The 21,788-nt window shown below is 44.1% G+C and overlaps 1 protein-coding gene and 1 long non-coding RNA gene across 11 annotated transcripts in view; one reads left to right on the plus strand and one right to left on the minus strand.

The window, feature by feature from the left end:
* Positions 1–20,979, minus strand: part of LOC106972303 (thiamine transporter 2-like) — a 44,667-nt gene extending 23,688 nt beyond the window's left edge. For 3 of the 9 annotated variants that reach the window (XR_008295595.1, XM_053215899.1, XM_053215898.1), the window contains exons 1-4: positions 20,168–20,979; positions 18,049–18,241; positions 4,161–4,321; positions 1,335–2,151 (exon numbers count right to left, since the gene is read on the minus strand). Coding sequence is in view for 7 of the 9 variants with exons in the window: in XM_053215899.1 (XP_053071874.1) it covers positions 1,335–2,151; positions 4,161–4,310 (967 nt within the window). In the remaining 2 variants the exon portion in view is untranslated. Of the gene's footprint in view, positions 1–1,334; positions 2,152–4,160; positions 4,322–18,048; positions 19,117–20,167 lie in introns of those variants that run through there. The other 6 variants (XR_003417000.2, XM_027048691.2, XM_015069222.3 and 3 more) reach the window with 5 other exon arrangements.
* LOC113596241 (uncharacterized) lies at positions 6,572–21,788 on the plus strand. Of its 2 annotated transcripts, none has more exons than XR_003417006.2 (3): positions 6,572–7,809; positions 12,833–12,953; positions 21,182–21,788. It is a non-coding gene; the product is annotated as an uncharacterized LOC113596241 (long non-coding RNA). The 2 variants fall into 2 exon arrangements; XR_003417002.2 differs by having other exon boundaries at positions 6,575–7,809; positions 20,268–21,788.

A 21,788-nucleotide genomic window follows, 5' to 3' on the forward strand; every position in this document is an offset into this window, starting at 1 on the left:
AGCATCCGACTTTGGCTCAGGTCATGATCTCACAGTCCGTGAGTTCGAGCCCCGCGTCGGGCTCTATGCTGACAGCTCGGAGCCTGGAGCCTGCTTTGGATTCTCTGTCCGCTCTCTCTCTGTCCCTCCCTCGCTCATGCTCTAACTCTCTCTCTCTCAAGAATAAATAAAACATTAAAAAAAAAAAAGATCACTATTTGTTAAGGGCTATTGTGGAGGGACACACTTCTTATTGGCTCTTACTAAACATCTGAATGAAAGTATAATACATATGAAGGGCCAGAGAGAAAATTATACAATACAATAACCTGGCTGCAGAGAAGAGATAGGGTAGAAGATTGTAAGAATCCAGGCTGGATTCACTATGATTGTAGAAAATATTTGGATATGGTAGGTAATGGGGAAGCTGAGTATGGAAAATAATCTTAATCAGAAGACAACAAGCTTTGGCAAATTCCCACATGTAGAATGAAGGAAAGATCTAAATATATTATTTAAGTTGTCTTGATGGGAACCTTTGAAATGGTAAAGTAGCTCTTAGAACAGTAGCTTTCAAACTTCTTTGACCATAGCCTGAAAAGGAAATATATTTCATATGTCCACTGGTACATTTATATGTGAGCGTAAACAGAATTTTCATAAAATGAAACTTATAAGCTGCTATGCTCCCTATTCTCTATTCTTTCTATTCTATTCTATTCTATTCTATTCTATTCTATTCCATTCCATTCTAAATTTTCTATTCTGTTCTTTGATTTAAAAATGCTGGTTAGAAATCCACTACATTAATCTCAAGATCTATAAAGGCCCAAATAGTAAATATTTTAGGCTTGTGGGCCACATAGCCTCCTTTGTTTTTATTTGGTTGCTTGCTTGGATTTATTACTTTTACAACCCTTGTCATATATTGTTTTTTTTCCCCTTACAACTTCCTCTTAAAAATGTAAAAAGTATTATCTCTGGTGGGCCATGGGCCATCGTTTGCCCACTTCTATTCATGGTTTGCAAACCATAGTTTAAAGGCTAGTGTTACAGAGTGGTTAGAGAGGAAAGTGATTTGGTAGTTTTACCTTAAACTGTCCAACTCTTTATGGCCAGTGGGACACAAATTCGCAGTCCCTATTTTTAGGGGTGGATTACACTATTTTCCATGGATAGTTTTGTCAATCTTCCCTTAAATTCATTGCCTTTTTAAAATTTGGTGACAAAAGCTCTTTTCGGTTTCGAAATATTTGGTATTCATTGTTGACATCTCTACAACCAATCTCTCCGAGACTATGATTTGAAAGAATATATTTCCGCCACACTGAAAAGAGAAAGTCTGGTGGACCTACCTCCAAACGTTGCAAGGGCTTCTACTGCTCCATTATAGATTGCAGAGCTCTGGGATGGTGCCTTGTAATCCCACAGGATTTGAACATAGTTCAAAACCTGGTTAAAACCTGCTGTGGAAAAAGCCCACCACAGGGACCAGTAAAAAAGATGCTTTGAGGAGTAGCAACCCTTCAAATCTTGGAACCACTGCACAAAAACTCTCAGCGTCACATTTCCCGGCTTTGGATCATTCAGCGGATCGTCGTCACCCAGGTTCCCTGAAAAGGTGACTAATCCTTTGCAGACTGGTTTGCGGTCCTTTTGTGGTTCCTTTGAGAAAGCATCCTTTCCCGGTGGCTTGGGAGGAGCTCCTTTGCCGGGTTGTACATGAAAAAACATGCTCTTCTCAGGCATTGGTAGGAACAGGGAGAAAAGAAGGGCCACACAGACAGAGGCCAAGGATATGACGTTGAGGTGAAAGTACGATAGGCTGGCCAGGGATACCAGGAGCTGGGCCAGCACCGAGGCCACCGTGTAGGCCACCAGGGTGATGCTCCTGCAGTAGCCGCTCACTTTCTGGTAGTGCTCTGGGCTGACCACGCTGTAAATGTAGGCATAGTAGGCCACCTCGGAGGCGGAGACCATCCCATAGAAGAACTCTAGCACCTGCATGGCTCTCAGTCCTTGACCAAACACAAGCAGCAGCCAGGTGACGATGAAGCTGATCCCCTGCAGGATAATGACTGGCTTGTAGCGGACGTAGTCGGTGATGATGAACACTGGGAGCAGCAGTGCCAGGTAAGAGTATGTCCAGATGGGAAAGACCTCTTTTGTGATCTGTGAGGTTAAACGGGGAGGGTGTGAGGACACAAGCACAAGGAAGCGGAACACACACCTGACATATATCTTATCCACATGACGCGTATCCATCCCAGGACGCATTGCTGGGCCCCCGTCAGTTTGGTCCTTCACAGGATTTTCTGACAATACGATGGAAAGCAACAGGAAACTGAAACTCAAGGGAAAGAAGTCCCCAAATCATAGAAACTCATAACATGTGGGTTCCTTCCTCCAGGTATAAAGAAAGAGCGGTTGCCGTTCTCAGTGATCTGCTTCTTACATTTTTAAAATGTAACATGATCTGCATACGCTCGCCAGGCTGGGAAAAGAGGCCCTAATGCATATACTAAACTCAACAGTTTTTCCGGGGCGGTTCAGGGCTGCTCAGGTGCTGTTCCTGTCCATTTAAGATAGTTTCCTCTCCTTCAATAAGGTTAAAAGGAATGTTTCAGGCACTGGCAGAACCTGACCATATTTATCTTTGATTCCCATCAGTATGTAAAATGTGCAGACCATCAGGCCGTCGTCTGGGTGATCAGGAAAATATAGAACAAATGACCAGTTCAAGACTCAGTATCAGAAGAAGGGATCTGTTCTTCGGTTCTTCTGCATTCTTGGCCTCACTTTCTTGGGCTGCTTTGGAGGACCCAAAACCCAAACCAAACTGCTTAGTGTCTTGTCTCTCTCTTGCTCAAATCAGCTCTGGCCACGATTTTCCAGGGAACACTGGTTATATCAGCAAATCATCTGAGCCCATCACAGTACATGATAATTTCCGCTTCTGTAAGCGGAATCTACAGCAGATAGAAGATGATGTAAAGAAGGCTGGTAGACCCTCTTTTGGGGTCTCCCCAACCCTCTCAAACCTTAGGATCTCAGATCACTGACATAAACCACCCACTTACTCAGCCTAGGAGTGTCCTTTGTTTTGACCTAATCTGTGCCCTCACCCCTTGAGTTCCCAGGTCCCCTTTTACCTACGTGTTCTCACAGTTTGGTAGAACGTTATTCTTGCTCTTCCTGACACTCAGGGGTAGTCACTAACCCGGGAGAAGATACGTCCCAGATCTGCTTTTTGTGACTGTCCCTGGCGTCTAAATCCAGCCCGGGGCTCTCTCCCAGCCAAACCTGTCTGCACCTAATGGCATTCAAGATTGGCACATGCTTGTCTTATTGGGAGGGAAAAGGGTGGATTGGTTCACAAGGCAGTTTCCTTGGCGTCGGGTAGGGACACAAGCATGGTTTCTGGGAGAGGGTGGCCAAGGGGGATGCAATTGTTATGCCCCATTTGCTGAATAACCAGCCCGTAAAACAGGTGTGACTCCCCCCCCCCCCACCGAAGAAATCAAACTGATACAGGGCTTTGTCTGGCCTTGTTATTGTTCAGTGGCTGAAAGTGGTGGTTCTCAAATGTTCGCGCAGATCAGATTCTCCTGGAGGGTTTGTTAAACACCAGACATTCAGACTCTGGAGATCTGGGGTGGGTCCTGAAAATGAACATTTCTAACCGGTTTCCCAGTGATGCTGGTGCACTAGTCCAAGGACCACACTTTGAGACCCACTGACTAACAGGCTTCCTAGGATTAGATCCTATGGCCTGACTAAAAGCTAACAATGGTCTTAATATTGATATGTAAAGAGGCAAAAAAAATCTTCGGAGGACTTTTTCAGATGCTTTTGCATGACTTTTTCCTTCCCAATCTTACACTATCCTGTAAGGTTTGTATTTATACCTAGGGATGGCTTTATTTCTAAAGGTTCATGATAATCAGCAATGACGTCCTGGAGTATGATTTGCGTGCAGCTGGAAGACTGTTTTGGATTCACCCCATTTTTGTTGAATCAAAAAGTTTTACATTTTTGCACGACAGACATGCAGAAATTATTAAGACCCGTTTGTTTGCATTTGAGTTTGCGAGAAGTTCTGATATTTTGCTTCTACCCAAAACTTTAGATGCCGGTTTTCACAAGATGTAAAACTAAGATCAACATGTGAGTAATCTTACCGTGCTGAGGCTTATATTTTTATCTGGTCCTGTTAAATAAGGTACAACGAATGGTTCTGATGGTTTCATCATTGAGAAAAATCCAAAGCAGCAGAGGATGACTGTGGGAAAAACCCAGGAATGGCTTGGTGATGTCTGGCAACAATTCATGGATGGTTACGCTTAAAAAAAAAAAAAAAAAAGCAAGTCAGAAATTGATGGTTTCTTTTCATAAAACTTGTGTTCTCTTCCCCAAGTTCCATTTGTCCTTTGGTCCCAAAAAGGAAAAAACGAAAAGCATTGCGACAGTAAATATATACCACAGGTCAAAATGCAGGAACTTGAGTCTTGCCTTTGCATTTCTTGGTTTAAAGAGAAAACTGATGATTATTTGAAAACACTGTAGTCGGGATTAAATTTCATCTCAGCTGGAATGGCAGGGTCGCTGATGAAAAACCAGTTCCCAGCATTGCAAGCCAGTCAGCCATGCTCTCCTGTAATCTTTCATAGTAGAAAAAAGTCAGGGAATTTCTCCTATGGTGGAAATCTTGGGCCTGAGATAAGATTGGTGGAGTTTTGATAGACACAGTTGCTAAGCAAACGTCTGTTTCATGGTCCCCATCCTGAGCCTATTACCCTGTAGTGGTTGATGACCTGGAAATTCATTAATGAATGCTTGAAAATGGTGAATAAAATAGCCTTTGGGGGAGTAAAGATTTATAAAGCAGATAGACCCCTTGCTTCTTCTAAGCACTGAATTCAAAGTAAACATTGGTTTAGCATCAGAAGCCTCAACTAATTAAAACTGTCATCCACCCAGGTGATTTGGATTGTTTGTAATACCTACTTTCAGAAGAATTACATGACAATATCGCATCATGGATGAAATTCAACGGTATTTAAAAGTATTTTTCTGAGTTGATACTTGGTTCCTGCTCTACTTTTTCCCCCACTTATGTTGCTAATACTGAAATGTCAGAACTTCCGTCCGGGAGGATAAACCTTAAGGTTGGCTGACTGAAGGAAGACATGGGTAGCCTGAAGAAAGGCAATCCACTGCTCTGAGAGAATCTCCCTCGCTCAGTCTTCGACCGTTTTTCCTCCCCGAAGCTTCCTGACCCTCTCCAGCTCCTCTCCTGCCTTAGTCTATGCTCTGTCTCCGTTACAGCCCTGGCGAGGCATTATGGCATGGAAGTCAAGGGCAGGGCTCTGGAGTCAATAAGGTCCACATTCTTCTCCGCTGCTTACAAGCATGTAAACTCTGGCAAGTTACCAGGTCTCTTTGGTACCTCGGATTTCTCATCTGTAAAATAGGGAAAATAATACCTACCTCACGTTGTGGAGACTACCCACATCAGTCCATGTTAGAACGATGCCAATCAGTAAGCCTAAACTATGCAGTCTGCAGGGTGGATGGCTTTCAGAGGCACTGATGTATTGACATCCATATCTGCTAGTTAGCCTGGGAGTTCCGTGGGGGCAGGGATTCCTTTTTGTCACCGAGTCTAGCACAGAATCATATATATCAAAGGTCTCCCGGAAGGTGTCTTCAACTCCTTGGTGAAAGTACATCCGTTGGACCAAACAGGGTTTTCTAACTGAGCAAAAAAATTCATATAATAATGAGATATTTCCCAAGTGTTCTGGTTATTTAAAGTTGTCCTCTGGAGTGGGAACTATAAGCCACCATTGGATTTTCAAGAATATGGAGGTTACTCTGAAAATCGTTTTGGAGTAATGAAAGGGGAATTCCTGGTGAGAAGAACACGGGCTTTGCAGTTGAGCAAATACAGATCTCCGATCCACCTTTTAAGTTGTGTGACCCTGGACAAGTTTCTTAATGGACAGAGGCCTCAGGTTTCCTCACCTGTAGAGTGGATAACTTCCTATTCTACCCCAAGTGTTGGCAGCCAGGGTGTCAAAGAATGTTGAACTCAAAATGGGTGGATTGGTTGGTTTGACTAGACTATGGAATCTGTTCCACCGCGATGGAAGGATTCACATAGCAAGTGATCATGTGGAGAAACAGCTACAATAAATCTTGAATATGGAATTTGGACTGCGGGTGTGAGGATGGGCTCCAAGTTCGCCCCCTGCTGGTATCTTCGCTTATTGCAAAAAGACGGTGTCATTTGATCTCTGGTGTTTTGCCTGCACAGACCTTCTGGATTGAACTGCTTGCTCCATGGCCTGGAGAAAACTAATGGCTCCCTAGAAAGAACCTTGAAACACGAAGCATACGCTATTCCCTGATATGAGGTCTCTGCTGAGGTTGAAGGGAGCAAAGAACCCAACGTGAAAGATGCAAACATTCCTTCCTCGGACCTTGTTAATTCCAAGGCATTTTTCGCTTTTTAAAATTAATGGCAGAGTTACTGCTTTAAAAAGGGACGACTACTGAATTTACAATCTCAGGTTATCTTAGTGGTGTGGTTGTTAATAGTTCAAACAGATGATAATTCGTAGTTGATTTTTAACCTGTTGCTTCAAAGGTCATTGGAAATCAGTTAAAACGTTACCAAACGGATGCTTCGATTTGCTCCTAATTATGTCAAAACGCAAATTTCTAGTCTTCCTGAGGATGTCGGGTGCATCGAATGCAGTGGGCTTCTGTTTCGGGACACAGGGCTATTTCAGCTGCTTCAGGTGGGGAGTCCTGCCGCTTTGTGGAGCTGCTGTACTGGAAGGACTGGGTGGGCATCTAATAGATATCCTGGCTATTACTGTGCCGTGGACCTTCTGATAATAGGGTTTTTTTTCTGTTGTATTAACTAACCATAGCTGGCTGAACTTACTTGAATTCCTTTACCTCTCCTAGTCCCACTGATTACAAGAAGGTAACAATCATCTACTTTATTGTTTCCGGGGAGTAAATGAGGTCAACAGGAGAGGACTGGGGCTCTGCGTAACGCGATAAATACCAGGGTTTTCCCCTAGCCTTTCTTTGAGAATCTGCTCTAGTCCCATGACTCAGGAAGTCACAAGACCAATGAATTGCTGATAACGTTAACAGCTCATATTGATAGCCCCAGCTAAGGTGAATCATTGATCATCAGTACAAAATGTATAAGTAATTTCAAAATTATTTTAAGAGAATAAGAAGACACTGAAAAAGTAAGTTTATGGTTTGAGATTAGATTTGCAAGGAAAACTATTCCTTTAAGGACCTAAATAGTCTGAAAGCCCTTTATAACTATTAACTTACATATGAAAGGTCATAAGTCATACGTATTTGCCTTTTAATCAGGACTTTATGGTCAGGCCATTACGGAGAACATTTGGTCAGTTTAGTTAGGTTCTGCTCCAAATACATGCTGTCCACACCTATTCTTTTCTGTGATGTTTTACTAAATTCAGTTAGCATCGTCTCTAAATTAGTGAACATTTACTGTATATACTTATTAAGAATTAAAAGAAAATAATCTCTATGCTCCAGCTCACCACGACTAAGTATTAAAAGTGGTGGTGTTTTCTAAAATCTAGATTTCTTAAATCAGCTCTCCATGCCAACATTTTCCATCTGGACCTTGCTCTGCCCTTTCTAACCTGCAGTGTTGTTTAACACACAGTGACCACGTGGCCTCATCATTTTTAATGGCGATTTGACAGATTTCTTTCTGGTTGACTTTCAACGGCCACATCACTCCTCTTGCTGTTCGGAGGCCGTCAGGTAGGACTAGGGACTCATTTCATTGGCACGTTTCCCTTGCATCCAGGAACTCATGAGGACTAATGCATTGTTGATACCGACGTTGGTGCTGGGAGGTGATGTAGTCTGTAACAAATATGTAAAAACGTGGAGGCGGCTTTGGAACTGGATAATGGATCGGGGCTAGAAGAATTTGGGGCTATTTGATAGAAAAAAATTTAGAATGCCTTGAAGAGATTGTTGGTGGAAATACTACTGTTTAAGGCAATTCTGTCGAGGGCTCAGAAAGAAGAGAAGAGGGCTACGGAGAAAGTGCCTGTTGTCTTAAAGAGGACCTATATCACCAGGAACAGAATGTGGCTAGAAATAGGAATGGTAAAGGTGTTTCCGATGATGTCCCAGATGGGAAGGAGAAGCACGCTATTGGACACTGGAGGAAAGGTGAATTTTGTTAGAAAACGGCAGAGAACATGATGGAATTTTGTTCTGTTGTTGGAAGGAAAGTAGAACTTGTAAGAAACGAATCTGGATATTTTGCTTGGAGAGCTCCAAGCAGTGTTGAAGGTGCAGCCTGGCTTCTCCTTGCTGGTTATCGTAAAATATGAGGGAAAAGAAAGAAATTGAGGAAGGAACTGCAAAGCAAAAAGGAACCAGTCTTCAATGATTTGAAAGATTCTCAGCCCCTCTAGATAGCATACTTTGCAAACAGTGCCAAGAGCGTAGCTGGACAATCATTTGCTAAAGAGCTCGGCTGTGTGGCTAATGGATCCAATGAACCATGTTAGCAAAAGCTGGGAATAGAGATGGGGTTCCCCAGGAATGCTCCGTGGAGGGCCCTCTTGCCTGATGGTTTGCACCTCTCTGAATTGCACAGGTGTCTGACGGATCTTTGAGAATTTTATATCCACAGAATCACTACTAGCCTGGACTAACAGGGGCAGGGGAAGCACGAAATGAGAAAAGAATGACCCTGAAGGCAGAGGCACAGATGCAGAAGTTTGGGCTGATGAGATCCCCTCAAGGCCAACACGGGGAGGCTGCCGCCCTATCTGGCCCAGAGGACAGAGCATCGAGCCACACAGGATTATTCTCAGGGCTTGAAATCTGATAGAACTTGCCCTGATAATTTTTAAGACTTCCTTAGGACCCATTACCCCCTTTTTTCCTTTCAATTTCTCCTGTTTGGAAAGAAAATGTCTACTCTATCCTGTGATATTGTGTTCTGTAAGCAGATACCTTGTTCTCTGGTTCACAGGTGAAGGGGAGTTTTACCAAAGGATGAATCATATCCCTTGGGTCTCACCCATATTGATCTATATGATTTAGATGATGAAGTTTGGGACTCTGAATTGATGACAGCCTAGACTTAGAGTGGATGCTGGGATGGTGAAGACCTTTGGAAATGTTGGGAAATGGGTGAACGTAATGTTGCATGTGGGAAGGATGTAAATTTTGAGAGGCCAGAAGGCGCACTGTTATGGGCTGAACTGTGTCCCCCACACAAAGAAAGTATGTTGAAGTCCTAATTCCCAGCACCTCAAAATGGAAATTATTTGGAAACAGGGTTGTTGCAGATATAATTAAGATGAGGTCATCCTAGAGTAGGGTGGGTGTTTATTCCAATATGACTGAGATGCTTAAGGAGAAACACAGGTACAAAGACACACAGGGAGAAGGTGGCCATGTGATAACAAGGCAAAGATTGGAGAGAGGCACGGGGACCTGGGTGGCTCAGCAGGTTAAGCATCTGACTCTTGATTTCAGCTCAGGTCATGATATCATGGTTCATGAGTTTGAGTCCCACTTGGGCGCCTGCTTGGAATTTTCTCTCTCCTCTCTCTGCCTCTCCCCCTGCTCTCTCTTAAAAGTAAATAAACTTAAAAAAAAAAAAAAAGATTGGAGAGAGGCATCCACAAACCAAAGAACAGCAAGGATTGCCAGCAAACACCGTAAGCTGACTGAGGCAAGGAAGGCTCTTGCCCTATAGATTTCAGAGGGTGGAGGGTCCTGCTGACACCTTCGTTCTAGATGTCTCATCTCCAGAACTATGAGAGACAGAATACATTTCTGTTGTTTTAAACCACCCAGTTTTGTGGCACTTTTTTTTTTTTAACGTTTATTTATTTTTGAGACAGAGAGAGACAGAGCGTGAACGGGGGAGGGGCAGAGAGAGAGGGAGACACAGAATCGGAAGCAGGCTCCAGGCTCTGAGCCATCAGCCCAGCGCCTGACTCAGGGCTCGAACTCACGGACCGCGAGATCGTGACCTGAGTCGAAGTCGGATGTTTAACCGACTGAGCCACCCAGCGCCCCGCACTTACTTGTTTTTTTTTTTTTTTTTTTTTTTTTTTTACAGTCATCTTAGGAAGCTGATATTGACTTTGATATACCTAATAGGAATTTTTGATAATTTGGACAAAATGTATGATGTATTTCACGTTTAAAATTTTTCATGAAACATATTCTAGCCCAGATTTCTTTGTATTCATACTTTCATTATTGTTAAATATAAAAAGGAAAATGCATCTTTATTTACATATGGAGTGAAATTTCCCAGTTTGTTTTTGTAGCTAATTATAAATATCTTCAGCTAGGTAATAAACATTGTTTATACCCCATATGGTGGTTGTTCAAAAACTGAAATGTTCTCATAAAAGACTGAAATGTCAGGTTTTTAAATTTTTTTTAACGTTTATTTATTTATTTATTTTTTGAGACAGAGAGAGACAGAGCATGAACAGGGGAGGGTCAGAGAGAGGGAGACACAGAATCTGAAACAGGCTCCAGGCTCTGAGCTGTCAGCACAGAGCCCGATGCGGGGCTCGAACTCACAGACTGAGAGATCATGACCTGAGCCGAAGTTGGACGCTTAACTGACTGAGCCACCCAGGCGCCCCTTAGGTTTTTAAATTTAATGTTGTACGAATTGCAGAAATGATACTTACCCTTTTAGGTCACCCGCTTAAGCAAACTATAATTTAAAACATTTTTTCTTTTAGTTTATTTACTTTTTGAGAGAGAGAAAGAGCAGAGGAGGGGCTGAGAGAGAGGGAGAGAGAAGATCCCAAGCAGGCTATGCACTGTCAGTGCATAGTCCAATGTGGGGCTCAAACCCATGAACCATGAGATCATAACCTGAGCTGAAATCAAGAGCTGGACGCTTAACCAACTGAGCCACCCAGGTGCTCCATTAAACTGTATTTTTTAAATAAAAATTTATAAATTTCCCTATGGCTTAGTCACTACTCTACTTGTAAGTTTTATATTGATTTTTCCATTGAGATACTGATGCTTATAACAACTGCTCTCCTTTTTACCGAATCTGTCTTCTTTATCAAGTTATCAAGTTTTAGAAAGAAGCATGTGACGGTGGCAATGAAGGTGTCTCTTGTACGGGAGGCTGATGTTCCCAGGGCGCGTTTAGTAGGGTTCTGTTTTCAGCCAACAGAGCCTTCATCCACCCCCAAGTACTCAGGAAGCCTTTGGGGAAAGAAGAAAAAAAAGGAAGGAAGGAAGGAAGCCAGTTTTATTGTAGCTGTAGGAAAATTGCTCTAAACCATTCATGCACCTTTATTTGATCTCCTGGTCTGAACAGAGCATAAATTCAGCACGGCTGGCCAGATTAAAAGACTTAACGATGGAAACACCATCCTGCACACGCGATAAACGCGGGCTAGTGCTACAGGGATTTCACGATGCAAACCCTCTTTTTTTTTTTTTTTCCAATGGGCATTATCACTGCAGACACTTTCTGTTAAAGAAAAGATGACCAGGTTCATTCTAGAACCTTCTTCGATTATTCATGGCAGTGCTACAAATACATTGGGTCCAGTGTATTGTTGGAATGGATGTAACTCCTATTGAGTCAGAAAGAATGGCATAAAGTGAAAATTGCTGAACTGCTAGGTATAGAAACTCCTTTGTGAATTTTTGGGTTTTGACAGGCTGTCCCGAGTCCATTTTTACCCCTTAATTGAAAGCAGCATGGTACCAAAAAAAAAAAAAATTGGTAGGAGTATGTGCTAAAACGGGAGACACCGTCCAGTGGGTCTCTCCCCACTCACTGATTCAGCAGGTCTCAGCCTGGAGGGTTGAGACTGGGAATTTTCATTTCTAACAAGTTTCCAGGCGATGCTGAGGCTGCCATTTGGGGGACCTCACGTTGAGAGTCACAGCTTAGCAAACAGCAGTTTGGAGGCAGTTCTGAGGCTGGAAATTGAATGAGATTTCGGGGTTGGTTTTGGCTTTACGCTCCTTGAAGATTAGACACTAGAGGGCGGTGTGATCCTGGCCCACGGGGACAGAGAGCGGATGATGTCCCATCAAATCCAGCCTTTGCTTCAGCCCAGACATCTCTGATTTTTATCTGTTTTGTTTATTGACCGTTCACATAGGAATTTATTTTTTTTTAATTTTTTTAATGTTCATTTATTTGTGAGACAGAGACAGAGAACAAGTGGGGGAGGGGCAGAGAGAGAGAGGGAGACACAGAATCGGAAGCAGGCTCCAGGCTCTGAGCTGTCAGCACAGAGCCCAACACGGGGCTCAAACTCACGGACCGCGAGATCATGACCTGAGCCAAAGTAGGACACTTAACCAACTGAGTCAGCCAGGCGCCCCGGAATGTATTTATTTTTTTCCACATATGAATTTATATGTAAGAAAGGTTCTACTTCCAGGAATAAATTTAAAAGCTGCTCTCTTTTTGCTGGAGATGAGGGGTGAATTGGGGGGGGGGTGTGATTTTATGTCCCATTGTTCAGACGGCTTTAGAATTGAAAGATAAATGGGCTCTTTAGAGTCTGGCGTTTCTAAAAGTGTTTTCAATGAATTCAAATTCGATTCATAATAGAAATAGAATTTTGAGACCAAGTAAGTTCAGAAGCATTGGGTTAAGTCAAGTCACACGAGTTCCCTTGCTGGAATGTTCCTCACAATCTTTATGTGTACGTTGGAGTTCCTTGAGAGGGGGCAGAGAATGCAGAGCCACTGTGAGTGTTTTGGAAAGAAACACCAATCTGGTCCTAATGCTTCACGTCTCTAGAGAGAAGTAAAGACTGGAAGATAACGTGACTGCTGGGTAGTGACAGGGCCTGTCTCCTGACCGCGGCTCAGCGTACCTTCCACAGGAAAAACCTACACGACCGTGTGCTGCCCATGCCCAGGTGAGTCAAATGCACTTGGTTTTGGGGGCCTTGAATCCTTCCCGTTCCACCTGTTGGAATACTTTTCCTTCAGGCACCTGAAGGTGGGCTGCATCCCACACGTTCATACAGGTTGTGCTCCAGTGGCCCTTTTGACTTCTCAAAACACCCTGTCCGAGATGGTTGTTTTTTCTTCTGTCACTCTCTATATGCTTAACGGTTTATGTTCAAATCTTCCCTTTGTTTTTGTTAACGTTTATTTATTTATCTTTTGGGGGGGGGGCAGGGGCAGAGAGAGAGAGAAGGAGAGAGAGAATCCCAAGCAGGCTCCCCACTGTCAGCACGGAGCCTGATGCGGGGCTCAAACCCATGAACTGTGAGATCATGGCCTGAGCTGCAATCAAAGAGTCAGACGCTTAACTGACTCAGCCCCCAGGCACCCCTATTTCTTCCCTTTAAAAAGAAGAGCTGTATCCATCCACTGTGGTGTCTACTATATTCTTAGTATTTAGTAGGTCCTCAATTTGCATTTTTTGGGGATAAATTACCTAGTGCTATCAAAGAATATAGCATAGGATTCACTACTGTACCCAACAGGGTTCTCCAGAGAAATAGAACCAATAGGAGTTTTTACACATTGCGTGTTAAAATGGCAAAAACTAGTGTGTTTTATGAAATAGTTCTGACAGGACCCTGATAATCCAAACACTATATGAATTTATGGAAAAATCTCCACTTGCATTTCTGCGTTTAAAATTCCAACATCTGACACTTTCCAGTAACTGTTTAAATTTAATCATATTTTATTTTTATACACCCTGGTATGTTAGAGAATATTCTTCCAGGCTTCAGGAAATTTGGATTCAAATATTATTAAGGGAGTGGGGATTTTGTATGTATCCAAAGGCCTCTCTGAGAAGGAATTCTACACTGGATTTTACTGCAATTAAGGTAACTGTCTTGGACAATCCTGGCCACTTTTTTTTTTTTTTTTGAATTTTCCATCTTCCAAATCTCACAGGGGTGCTTCTCGTAAGCAGGTTGACCTGTAACCACACAGTGGAAGCGAGTTCAGGCAAATATCATTCCAGGCTTCTTCCGTGCAGGAGGGAGGATGCCCTGACAGGTGGTTGTAGTGGGGATGATCTGGAGTTGCCAACGGACAAAGAAGCACAGACGTTTGTGAGGTGAACGAGCTTAAGATAAAAATCCACCTTCTGAGGAGCCTTCCCCTGCTGAGTCTCACAGAATTTTTTTTATCTCTTCTCCTTGACTCACAAAGTCCCTCTTGCCCTGCGGACCATTGAGATAATGGGGGCAGGGAGTGTGTGTATGTGTGTGTGGTGTCTTAGCTATAAAACAAAGCCTGGAAATCGATGTGCTGTGTTAAAGAACTCCTGTGTTAAGGTCTTGGCTTCTGGTATTCTTAGTGGCAGCGATCTACACGTGTGCGGTCTACAGTGAGCAATACACGTATTTCCGTAAGTGTGTTCGCACACACTTGCTAGTAACAATCACCTGGCTGTCTGGTAATTTCACTTTGAAAGGAGGTTAGAGATAATGTTCACCATAGAAGATGAAGTTCCCTGGAAAAGAGTGAGTGGCTTTGGGTGGAGTTTCGGCTTTCCGTGGGCAAAGAGCTTTGGGAGGGATGATCTTCTGGATTACCCCATGTTATCTACCACCCACCCTGTTCCTTCACAAGGTGGGCCCCATGAAGACTGGCTTATTTGGGGACCTATTACGTTGACTGTCCTCTTCTTCGAGGTAAAATAAATGCTGATCCAAATTCTATCAATAAAGCTCTTACCTAAGTGGAGTAGGTGGCAATGATAGACGCTAAATTACATCAGTCAAGACGAATAATGACAATGAAAACTATTTGCCAGTGGTTGGGGTGAGAGATCTGTTTTCCATTCACTTCTACTTCACAGAGAGTAGGGATATGCTCTTCCATATGGAACGTTTCTGGGGTGTTCTAGGTGTTTCTTGTGTAAGTGGCTGAGGAAATGACTATCTGTGGAGCCATCGATGAGCCATACTGACAGCCATCTGGAAGCCTACTCTCTTCTTTCATTCATCATATTTCTGTTCAGCCTCCCTGTGGGTTGTTGCACAATTCTACAGTTGAACTTTGAGCTGAACTTCTGGTCTTTTCTTCTCCATGACTTCCATGGGCCTACCTACAGCTATTTCCACTGTCCTGGAGAACCTGAATTTCCTCCACCCTCTGAATTTTGGCTTGAGAAAACCAGAGATCAATCTAAGGGAAGAAACACAATCTCCCACTTGATGGGGATGGAAGAGGACCACAGCCTCGGAGAGAGGAGGAGAAGAATAGGCCACAGTGCCAGGATAAGGCCTCATTTCCAAGGACCCTTTTTTCCATTCTACCTCAGCTCCCCATTCTCATGGCCGTACTGTATTCTCCCTCTAATAAGGGATCCAGTCGTCTGGCTGTGTCTACAAACATCTCTTCTTGCTATGTCATCAGCTACGGTCACTGTACTATTCCTTAGCTCCATTGGGATATCTGTCCCCCCCACCCCCCAATATTCCAGCCTTCTCCTTTCGTTCTTTCCCTTATTTCTACAACAATCATACCAATGCCTTAAGCTCCATCACCTGCCCATGTTTAGATCACATCTGTGTGGAAGAAAACCTCATTCTAAGGGTTTTTGTTTGGACAACATTTCTCAGTTGGTGATTTTGCATTCTTTATCTCGTCTATTGGATGAATAGCTGAGTTCTCCATCAGGGCTTTCCCCATCTTTCATGGAGTTCCTGGAGTGCCCTTCCAAGAGGAAGTACCAGACTCTCCTGGGTGCAATTTTCAGCCGCTACTCAAAGATTTTCCAGATTCCGATGCACCCCACCCCCAAGCCGAGAACCACTCCGAGACCTCTGCCCAGATTACTTTCCCAAAAAAGGGAGCCCCTGAGGGTCAGGTCTGCACGCTGCCGCCGGATTTAGTGCTGCACAAGGCGAGTGTGGAGGGCCACGCTCTTTAAATGACTTGTGCACACAAATATCTGAACTGCTTCAGCCCACAAAAGACTTTCAGCCGCTCTGCACCCCTGGAAGCACGTGGGTAGTCAAGTGAAACCTGTCTTCTCCTGATACCTTTGAATAACCACCCATAATTATTACTTCCAGCGACCTTCTAGAATCTGGCTTTACCGGTCTGTCCACATGTCCTGAGATTCTGAGTGCTCAGCGTGTACTCCAAGGACGCAATTCCCAATCAAAACCAAATCAGTGCTTCCTAACACATACCATCAACAAGCACAGAAAAATAATACCTCCGGCACGTGCCGTTTAACCTAATACCTGCTTGGACAGGCATTGATACTACATGCTTTCTACGCCTCATTTTGAATCCTCGGATGTTCACAAAGCAGATATTGTCTCAACCTGGCAGATGGGCAGGCAGACATTCCAGGAGAGATAACGTGGCTTGCCCGGGGTCATGCAGTTTAGAATCCAGTTCTGTAAGGACGTAAAGCTCGAAATCTTCTTCTGCCTGCTTGGTGGGGCGTGCTGATCTGAAGTTCCCTTCTCTCATTCCTTTCAAATTGTTCTACAGTCTTGTTTCCCTCCTCCTCTGTCCAGGTCGCCCTCCCCCCACCCCCAAATTTCCACTGTGTGACGTACAGCTTCAGGTTGCCGTCTACAACGATGCGCATCATTAAATGTCACGTATTATCTATCCCTACTGCTATAAGATGCGGCATGCATACCCTTTTTCTCATTAAAATTAAAAAAAAAAAATCTTTATTTTTGAGAGAGAGAAACAGAACGCGAGTGGGGGAGGAACACAGAGAGAGAGGGACACACAGAATCTGAAGCAAGCTGCAGGCTCTGAGCTGTCGGCCCAGAGCCCAGTGCGGGGCTCGAACTCATGAACCGCAAGTTCATGGCCTCAGCTGAAGTCAGAGGCTCAACCAACTGAGCCACCCAGGCGCCCCATTCTCTTTTTCTTATTGAAGGATAAGAATAACTGACATCCAACATCCTGTTAGTTTCAGGTGTACATCACAGTGATTTGATATTTTTAGACCATTATGAAATGATCCTCACAATAAGTGTAGTTACCATCTGTTGCCATACAAAGGTATTACAACATGACTCATTATATTCCCTATGCTGTATAATACATTGGCATGGTTTATTTTAAAACTGGAAGTTTGTACCTCTTCATCCTTTTCATGTATTTTGCCCCTTCCCAGCCCCCCCCCCCCAATTTGGCTTATGTATCTGTGAGTCTCTTTCTGTTTTGTTTCATTCGTTTTATTTTTTAGATTCCACATACAAATGAAATCATATAGTATTTTTCTCTGACTTATTTCACTTAGCTTTGTACTCTCTGGATCCATCCATTTTGTCACAAATGGCGAGATTTCATTCATTTCATGGCTGAGTAATGCAGCATGTATTCTTGAAATCAGTTCAGTGGACATTTACAGAGGTTTTCTTTGAATAGTTTAAGCCCCCCACAAGCTGTTCCTTGGGCCAAAGAGATCCTGCACTATTTATTGCTAGTGGCATCTAAGAGTTGTCAGGCTTTCCGGGATGGGGTGCTTAATTCCCAGCTGGAAAGGTTCCTAGATTGAAAGTTCAGATGCAGGGGGAAGAGCGTCTGCATTGACAGCCAGCTCTATCCTTTGGATGCTATGAGGCATCGACCCCTTCTGTTCCAGCCTGCTGCTGATGCTGCTAGCCGACTTTCAGAAGTTGTTTCAAGGATGCTTTGCCTTTACCACCACACTTAACAGCATACAATTTTGAATAAATGTGGCAGCCCCCCTCCAGCCTTGGGCAAATGATAAAAAGCAATGACATTTTAATTATTATTTGATTCACGTACCTTCTCCATCACAAGGAGTAGAAATAAGAATTCTATACAAATTATTCTTTTCCTATGGCCCTCTCTGTTCTGATATAATTTTTTTTTCCTCTCTGGAAGGAATACTTGTCCGTATTTTATTTTGCCCTACTAGGACAAAGCAAGGGTGGTCCCCTATTGGGTGAAACCGGTGTCTGAAGCAGACACTGGAAAGGGGTCTTTGCACACGCTGTTCCCTCCAGCAGAAAAGTAAAGCTTGTCTGGGCTTACCTTTGTGGTCTTAAAAGCGAGAGAAGAGGACGCTTTGCACAGAAGGAGAGCATTAGTCAGCAAAAAAAAAAAAAAAAAAAAAGAAATTCACAAGGTGAGCGCGGCGTTCTGTCCTCTGCTCCGCTGGGACACGAGGCCAGCCGCCGTCAGCCGCGATGTCCAAGTTCCGGTCTGCAGGGCAGATCTGCAACACCTGCCGAAAATCTTGATTGAGCAATGAGGCACGCCGTGGCGTGCTGCAATCCGCAGCAGACCGGAAGGACCGGGCAGAGTTCATTACCACGGATTAATGAGCCCTCCGCCTTTGCATCCGCAGAGAATTGACTTTTTTCCTTGTATTAAAAATAGATCACTGCTATCACATTAACAGCTTCTTGGAGAAGCGAAGTTTTCGGGTTTTCTCAGCACCTATTTTTGTTAGTGGCAAGAAGACCAGTCGGTCACACTCCCACTACTATTTTACTAGCTTCGTATTTGGATCTCACACCCCGGGTCTTTTCCCAAGTCACAGTGTTCTTCCTTGGAACATCTAATTGGGTTGAATTTTTGAGGGCACATACTTGCCTTTTTCTTCCATGACATTTTACTTGAATGCTTATCTCCAAAGCTTGATGCATTTCCCAGCCCCAACCATTTCCTTCGAGCAAGCCTCCGTTGCTAGAATCTCCAAAGCAATTTCGTCTCTGAGGCTGAAGATTCAGCCACCTGCCTCTCTTTGTTGCCATTGTTAATGAGCTACATCTTTTTTTTTTTTTTTTTTTTTTTTTTTTTTTTTTTTTTCTGTATCACAACCTGCTTTTGAGCCACCTCCTTCCGGACATTTGCAGCTGGTTCCAGGCCAGTATTCTTCTCCCTGCTTGTGGGTGTACCTCCCAGGGCTGGCACTGGCCAGTCAGCACTGCGGATTTTAGATAATGACCTCGAAACTCACATTCTTAGATTAGGTCAGTTGCCCTTATAATTGTTTCCAAAGGTAGGAAAGGAAACAAAAGGAAAGGGCAGTGTTGTCCAAAATTCTCCTTTTGTATTTAGTAGAAGAGAACAGGGTGTGTGTGGGATGCCCCCCCCCCCCCCAATGCTCTAAGAACTTGCTGTGGGTATTTTAGCCCCCTCCAACTCTTCAACATTCTCTCCTTAGCTTTCTGGGTCACCCTGACTGTGGAAGAGAAACCCCAAGAGGTGTGTACCAAGAGGTATCCAGTGTGATACCTCAGATAACAGTGTCTGTGGAGTGGACACAGTTAAGTTTCCTAATATTTTTTTCCCCCTCACCCAGCCTTTTTTTTAAATTCCCAAGATCTGGAAAATCTAAGCTAGAGATAATGAATTTGTAGAATGATTTGCTTCCCGCTGCCAAAAATGCCTGCATTACTTTGGCAACTATGTTTTACACCCTCTTTATAACCCCCCCCCCCAATTCCTACAGTGTCCTCAGAATAACTATACTAGAAAGTTACAGACCAAAGATGGGGATAAGGTCTGCCAAAATTGGACACCTGTAAATGAAATTTAAGCATTTAGTTAAATTTCATATACTTTCAAATAAAATAACATTTTAGTTTACTCTTTAGCGTTAAAGCAGGAAAAACCCGGTAAATTTAGATAAAGCCAGCATATGTTGTTCTAATCCGGGCCAGGATCAGATGGAGAAGAAGCTGATGCTGTAAGAAGTAAGGAGAGCTGTTCAATTTCTCTTTCTCTGCCGCAAATAGAAAACAAAGGACGATTTTTTTTTTAAGACCTCTGAGTAAAAATACGCTGGTTGCAGGGGCTAGAACAATGCCTAGTTTGTAGTCAGCCCTGAATTAATTGTTAATAAGAGGGGTTAGTACTTTAGAAGGAATCTCTACCAATGCCATTCAGTAGTTTCCTCCTCATGCAGTCTCGTCTCAAAACTTCTCATTTTCCCATTAGTGCAATGGCTGTGGGTTCCCAGACTCACACGTATGCTCTGCGATGTAATTAGGCAGTAACAGGAGATGTTCCAATTCCGACTGTCTTAGCAAAATGCTAGTAATGTGGTCTTGCCATCAAACCTCAGGCAGCCCAAGAAAAGGGGTGCCTGGCCATGTCACATTTCGAAAAATAATTGCTAGCAGTAACATCAGCCCAGACTTACCGAGCCTTGCCTGTGGGCTGGCCACTTGACGCACGTCTTAACCTCTTTAATCTTCGCGACAATCCGACGAAGTAGGACTGTTCTTGTCCCCATTTTGCAGGTGAGAAAATTGAGGTGCAGAAAAGTGAAGTAACTTTCCCCAGGTCATGCAGCGTGCCGGACTCTCTTCAGCAGGGCGGGTTGGCTGCACGAATGAAACAAATGTCCCTGCATCAAAGACCATCTTGGGCCATCTCCTTCCTTCTTCTGTTGTCGGGGACACAGGAGGTTGGCAAATTGGACCAGTTTACTGGTCCTTTCTCAGGTCTGCTGGTTTCTGTTCCTTTCTGGACGAGTCCTGATCTCTGCTTCTCCTGCTTCCGGTATCTGAGATGGCCCAGCTCCCAGTCCTCTGTGCCCCCTCCTGCCTGGCCAACCTGTCAGGGCATAGTCCACACAGTGAAGTGTGCACCCTGCTCGAGCCAACTTCCTTTGTAAAGTCACACAGAGACTCGGGTTTGGGATCTAGATCTTTCTGGGAATATAGGTGTCTGGGGGCAGGGGAAGGGGGGCAGGGGGGGAGGCCAACATCTTTTCCAGACTGCTGTGACCAAAGAAACCTAATTCAGAATTTCTTTAGAATTTTGTGCTCAGTAGCTTAAAGTCCTAGAACCAGATTTAGAAAAGACTCCCAGCGCCGCCTCCCACCTGGTGTAGACGCCACCCGAACCCTCCCCTCCCCCCTCCCCACAGATGATGTTTTCCAGCCTCTGCAAGAGTAAAGGGGCATCAGATGGTCAGCTCACAATGTTGTTGCTTTTTCCTTGCTTTTTCACTTTCCACCTGAATAGGAGGTGTTTTGATATGTAGGGAAGAATCTATATGCGTCAGGAAAGAACTAGACATTGTCCTGACTCTGAAGCACATTCTTCCGAGTTACCTGATTCTAGCCTTTCATCGCCAGGTGGGCTATTTTCCAGACCTGTACACTGTAGATAAGTACATGCAACATGAAATAATTCTTATTTCATGCAGGTGAACTCTGCCCAGTAGAGGGACCGTCCTTCCTCCATGTGGTAAAAACTCTAAATGTTTCCAGTAAGTATGTAAATGAGAAAGGACGCTACATTCTTTTCTGGATGTTGGAATAAATAGTACAGAAGAAGCCATTTGTCACGTGTCCTGGGTGGCTCTATCACCATCCTCCTCGAGATGGCATTCCAGGGCCTCCCCCAGCAGAAGGCGGCACTAGACCTCCCTCAACTCCGGAGTCCCCCTCCTCCCCTCTCCTGAGTCCTCTCTACCGACACCACGGGATGCTGTGGCTGTGGAAGTTGCGGTGGCTGAGGCGGTCGCTGCGACAGGTGCATCACCTGCAGGTGCTACTGGGTGGGCTGCTGCCCCTGTGGGAAGGGCTGTGGGAAGGGCAAGACGCAGTGCTGTTGCTAGGTGGCTGGGGGGTAAGAGGCCGTGGGGCATCTGCTCCCTCCAGTTAATGAGATGTTCCTGTCTGCCTCTGCTCCCACACCTCCCCGCTTGCTATCACCTGGGTGCCCTGGACTTACTCTTTTTTTTTTTTTTTTAATTTTGTAAATGTTTATTTGAGAGAGAGAGAGAGAGAGAGAGAGAGAGAGAGAGAGAG

Source organism: Acinonyx jubatus, chromosome C1, assembly GCF_027475565.1.
Source record: "Acinonyx jubatus isolate Ajub_Pintada_27869175 chromosome C1, VMU_Ajub_asm_v1.0, whole genome shotgun sequence".
NCBI classification, from domain to species: Eukaryota; Metazoa; Chordata; class Mammalia; order Carnivora; family Felidae; genus Acinonyx; species Acinonyx jubatus.